Here is a 6000-nt window from a genome sequence, read left to right as displayed (position 1 = left end):
GTTGCAAGTACAAACCACAAGTGCCCATCAAGAAAGTAGTTCTGTCGCTTGACGCCTTTTCAATGATGAAAAGCGTTGAAATTGACGCCCTGCCAACACAATTGGGAACCAATACTTGTCTAGTTTAGAAGTCAGCTGTGCTCATACAGAAGACAAAACCTTTCTTGTTTCAGATTCAGAAAGACGTCATCGACTTTAATTGCTTTTTTTCCGGAGAGTTTGATTTGTTTACTTTTTCAGACCAAACCATGACACAAGCTTGATTTGACCACATGCGCCAAGAAGAAATTCTTTCCTAGTTTTTTGTCGTTCTGACGTTTTATTTTGATACCTTAATGGAAACGACCTGAAGGCAGTCATGGGTCACAAACGTACATGAAATGGCGGCGCATCTATCGGTAGGCGGGCTATCAGTGATCTTTTAATTTTCTTCCTGCGTGGTCTAGGGTGATGTCTTTTGAAGATTCAATATCTTCAGAAGAATCAAATCGAAAAAGAGTAAATCATCTATAATTACAGTCGTGCGAATCAGAGAGTTGACACTTACTATTTTCAAAAATCTATAAATGTCACCCATGACTAATATCAACAATAATTTAACAAAGTTTTGACTACATCAATTACTTTCAAAGTCAATATATCCAAAGCAGCTAAGCCAACAAAACTAAAAACCGCAGACGGACGAAGATGAAAGTGTAACGTTAACGAAAGGATACACAACCAACCAGTTTGAACGTCAAGTGCGATACTCGGCTGTTACAATTTTTGAAAGGATTAAAAAATGTACTCCCCTCTCTATTTAAATGTATCTATTCATATTTCAACTTATTAAGCAAATCTTGAATTTTTCTATTTTTGAAATTACTTTCCAACGTGTTATTTTCTCATCTATTTTTTTCTTTTTTATAAAGCGCAGTTCAGTTTTTAGCTGATTTAGGCCTTTTGGTACGGTATACATAATACATGTTCCGAATCTCGGTTTGATGATATCCCAGTCAACAATTCTTGTGCAAAGTCATCTCTCGCAGCGTTTTTTGTACGCGCAAAAGCCAAGCCATGATGAATCTCAATCTAATTTGAATGTAAAAAAAAAATAGGTAAATAGTTTGTCAATTTTTTAAAGTTTGTTAATGAAACTTACTTACAGTAGGTTTATCTGCATGTCGACTTCTTAATTGTTTTAGGATAAAAAAATATTTTTGCGGACAAATAAAAGTGAAGATAGAATAAAGTTGAGCAACATTGACAGGCGACTGTCTTATCAGCAAATAACAGTTTCCTAATAATCATGGAAAACGACCAACTTGCAACGATTGCAATGAACTAGCAGGGTAGCCGAGTAGCTGATGCAAAAAGAAATTGTTTGGACACAAAAGTTTCAACGAAGAAAAAAAAATTAAAAATGTAATCAAAAAACAAAATAGGTCGGTGGGAGGGTCTGGCTCCCACCAGAAAATTTTGCCAAATTATAATCTACTTTGCGTTTTGTTTTTTTGTGTATTTTTAGGCCCAAAAATGTTTTTAAAACACGTGGTTAATTCAAACGTTTTTAGGCCTTGCAGAGACGCATGAGATCTTAAGACAAATCAGGTTAAGTAATTCAATACATTGAATGGACGGTATAGGCTACATAAGCCAATCTTAAAAGATTACAACGTGACGTACTTTCCATTTAACATGGAACTTTCCACAAATCTGCATAATTTGCTTTTAATGTATCGGCTTGGGCTTTTTTTCGAACAAACATCACAAATTGAATTTTCCTACCATTACATTTCCTTTAATCTTTGAGATTTGTTTAAGATATTTGCGCTAAATGCTGCACAAAGCTTTTGGCAGTTTCAAACCAGTAAGCCGTGAAATTCGATTTGAAAAGTAATAAAATTTAGCATGACCAATTATGGTAAGATAAATCGCTGAACCCATACGCTATGTTGTTTTTAAAAAATTGCTTTGTCATAATTGGTAAATAGCGATAAAGTTGTAAGGCCCAGGATTGCTTCACACAGAGAGACTTTCCAGCTGGCTTAAAGCCTCTGACACCTTCTAAATAAGGTAAATTCTGTTAGGTGGGTAATTTATTTTTACAATTTTGGTTTGCAGAACCAAAAGCAGAACAAATGAATTAACAAGGCAGCTCGAAATAGCGTTTAGAACTCACCTGCTTGAAAAAGGGTAGATCTGCGAATTTCTATGTTCATCATGATAAATGATGCATCATTAGTTTTGCAAGCTAGTGGGTTTTTTTCAATAAGTAAACAACAATACCCAACTTCAAAATATTGCATGAAACATTCAGTAATTGTAAAAAAAATTAGTGGTCCAATCTTAAAAATGAAATTCTCACAAGCTTTTTTCAAACTAAAACAAATGCTTTGAAAAAAGCTCTCAGTAATCAGCTTCCATCAGCTCAAGGCGCCAGATTGTGGTTGTGTTTTTATTTTTAAACGGTCACGAGAAAGCGCTAAAGAGTAATACTTTTTTCTTTTGCTCTCACGTCACGTGTAACCCATATTTTTGCGATTCCGTTGCACGATATTCACTCTGAGGATGCACTTTTCCATGATGGACGAAACGTCGGTGAAGCAATAAAACAATTCTTATTACAAGAAAAGTAAATAATCTGGTGAGCATTCAAATATTTCAATGTTGAGTGGATTGTTTTGCAGAACTCAAATTCGTTTCACAGTATCTCACGTTCTGGGCAATTAGGCTACAAACTCAAAACTTCAAAAAGAAAAAGTAGACGCTTCATAATCGAACACAAAAACTCAAAACAGTTTGTTCTCTTGCTGAAGTGAACTTCTCGTAGTGAGTGTTTGTCAGTGACGTATCTAAAAAGAAAAATTTAGGAGGGCAAAAGCAACTGTTGAGGGGGCAAACATTTTAATAATTGAAATAAAGAATTTGTTTAAAAATATACAGTAGCTACTGAATGCAGATATATATTCATGAAACGTCATTTAACATGTAATATGATGCCATTAAAACGCTGTATTAGCATTCAAACCCCATTTTTCTGGGGGAGGGGCAGGCCGGGTTTAGCTGATGGGGTCCCGGGGCACTTTTAGATCGGGGGGCCCCCGTGCAAAAACTATTAGGCTACTACGTCAAAGAGCGAGTTGGCGAACTGATGGGGGGCCCCAGTGCAATAAAAATTTTCGCGCTGTGTGCACGAAAAACTTTACAAGGTAACTTGAAAGTCACCCACGCCGCTAATGCCTTTACGCCAAACTCAGTCGCCACCTTGTGACTAAAAATTAACCTTGAAAGAAAAAGGAGGCATTTTGCAGGAGATAATAATAATGATACAAAACCACATTTTTCCACGTCGGGGGCCCTTCAAAAAGGAGGCCTGGGGCAACTGCACCCTCTGCCCTCTAAATTCGGGCTTGGGAGCAGGGTAAAAGTTTGGGGGCTAATTGATTTCCCAAGCCCCCCGTGGCTACTTTCCTGTTGTTTACTGCTTTGTACAATTACTTAAAGCTTGCTAACATTCTGGATAACCATCTCGAATGAAAATTCACAAAGAAATAGAAATTAGTTTTTATTTTAAATAAAACGAAACCAAAATAAACAGTTTTGTGTTGAAACGAAATACTTCAAAATATTTTATATTGACAATCTTACGCTAGTCAAATCGATCTGCGCTAGAAAGCGACCAACGAAACTTGCAAGCTCCACAAGACGAAGACTATCATGAATAAATTTTCCTTTTTTATTGGTTTAAGTTTTTAATAAACCTTCTTATTTTTGTTGAAATGCCCCTATTGCCCTTTTGTCGTATTTTGTCTGTGCAAACAATTATCGATAACATAACAGAGTCCTCCATGGTTTGGTGTCAATGAGCTGGAAAATATCAACAAAGCTCCAGAAACTGTCATTTGATTCTTAATGGAAAAAGGAACAATAAAAATCTATGCAGCAAAGCATCAAACGGATGTTTTAAAATGTGAAAAAAATATCAGTAACCTCTCAACTAGATGCAGCTCCACACAAAGAGGAAATTACATGATAATTGACTCTTTTTTATTTAAAAAAAAAAAATGTCTAAAAAGAAATTTTTTACAGCGGACTCAAGTTAATTTTCGATCTTACGGATCTCTTTAGAGCAGTGAAATGAAAGTAGAGAGTTGTCTTGAAGTTTCGGATGAGATGATGATTTTCAAGAGGGATTAGCCTAATAAACCCAATGAGAATTGACTTAATTTTTAACTTCGGACTTCAGCGTGCTAAGAATTGATTTAAATTTGTTAAAAAAAAAAAACTTCAAAAAGAGACAAAATTCGTCACAAAGCTAGGACATAATAATCATGTGAGATGGATCTAAAATGAAGAAGTCAGTCGTGTCTGATTGACGAAACGTCGGAATAAAAGCAGATTGTCACCTCATACATCTTGTGATAGTTCAGCTTAGTTTGCGCCAGCCCAGAAGAACGCATGTTATGTTATTCGGTGATGTCTTGTTATTTTAAAGAAATCTTGTTTGTAACACCGGTCTAAAATAACCTTTCATTGGCTCTAATGATCAGTTTCGTCATTTAGAAACCAACGCTTTGGGTCGCGTAGTCTTGTTGAATGCCGTTTGAATACGCCGGCCTGAAAATCTTTTAAGAGTTTTATTTGCAACTGAAATTTAGAGCAGTTTTGCATAGGTTTGTAAATGCGGAAATCTGTTTGTCAGAAGATTTGTTTGCATAAAAATACGTCATTTGAAAAATGCAACAATTTCTCATACAAAACAAATAAAGCGATTTGTTAAAATATTGTCAAGAACTATTCTTAAAATTGTTCTAAGAAGTTAAAGGCGATATATACCGTAAGCTTTGTGGTCAATTATTACCTCCGGCCGTTCAAATGTTGATCTACAGTGTTTTTTCAGACATTGCACAGAAAGTTGTAGCTAATTAAACTACCACTTATTTCATACAAATTCCTAATTAGGCACGGGGTGCTGGAGGCTGGTTAAGCAAACAGCTTCGCAAAGCAGTTTTATGACCGCATTCTGTTTTTAGTCAAAAAAATTTCATGTTAAGCGGCTTGAAGAACGGAAATGTTGTGTCTGATCGGCTGGACTTGTACAATGCTGCGATCATGCCAGCAAACAAGGCGAACAGAGACGTGAAAAATATGCGACCAGACGATTGTAGAAAGTAAGAAAAGCTTAGAGAATAGGTGTAACGTCGGCTCGCTGCTTCAAGTGCGACTCAATCCACCCACTTTGGAACAAGTATACATTGTGTTAATATTGTTCTTCAGCTTATTTTTTTAGCTGTGCATGTGTTATTGCTTCTGTATTTTTTCACGAAGTTAGAAACAAGGGAGATATGACTTCAACTTGCAAAATTGCCCTATTTTACATTGATTCAGCGTCTACACACGTTGAATTAATGTGAAAAGGTCAATTCTACTGCTGCTGAAAAGTCAAACAACGTTTTGCTTAGAAATTTGAGGCCAATGTGAATTTTTTTCTCAAATAAAAAATGTGGTAGTCAAAATAATACTTACCATTATCAATATGGCATCGCCGGCTTTTCAGGCTTCTTCAAATACTGAGGTGTTGAAGAACGATAGTCATGCATTGCCGTGATAACTATAAAACAGCACATCAAGCAGTTTGCTATCAGTGTCTGCTTGAATCAGGTTTTGCAGGCTATTGTTAAAATTAAATGTAAGCTCCTATGTGAAATCAGGCTTTTTAGGGGACTGAAATAGTTGGTTTTATTTTGTTTAGGTGCAGGGTGTAGCTTCGGTTTGTCATTTGGTGCAGCCGCGACTTTTTTGTGGAGTACTAGAAGAAAAAGTATGAAATACTTGGCAGTATTAGTCATCTTAACGGCGTTGCTAAGTTGTTGCAGTCACGCATTGGTAAGTGATCACTTTTATACATAACTACTTAACTTACACTGAGGGTTGTTCTCAAACTGGGATTAAATCTTCTTCCTCGTGGTAGACTAGGAGTTAAATTTAATAACTTGGGAAAGAAAGACTCTATGACGA

General features: G+C 36.0%; 1 protein-coding gene across 2 annotated transcripts in view; it reads left to right on the top strand.

The window, feature by feature from the left end:
• The first annotated feature begins 5168 nt into the window (after positions 1-5168).
• The window catches only part of LOC145784753 (basement membrane-specific heparan sulfate proteoglycan core protein-like), a 32167-nt gene continuing 31335 nt past the window's right edge, over positions 5169-6000 (top strand). For both annotated transcript variants that reach the window (XM_082596605.1, XM_082596604.1), the window contains exons 1-2: positions 5169-5230; positions 5735-5868. In XM_082596605.1, coding sequence (XP_082452731.1) covers positions 5806-5868 — 63 coding nt within the window. In that variant the 5' untranslated portion in view covers positions 5169-5230; positions 5735-5805. The remainder of the gene's footprint in view (positions 5231-5734; positions 5869-6000) is intronic.

Source organism: Aplidium turbinatum, chromosome 15 (genome assembly GCF_918807975.1).
Source record: "Aplidium turbinatum chromosome 15, kaAplTurb1.1, whole genome shotgun sequence".
NCBI classification, from domain to species: domain Eukaryota; kingdom Metazoa; phylum Chordata; class Ascidiacea; order Aplousobranchia; family Polyclinidae; genus Aplidium; species Aplidium turbinatum.
The sequence above is the reverse complement of the archived record's forward strand: the minus strand, read 5'-3'. Positions and strand labels throughout refer to the sequence as shown.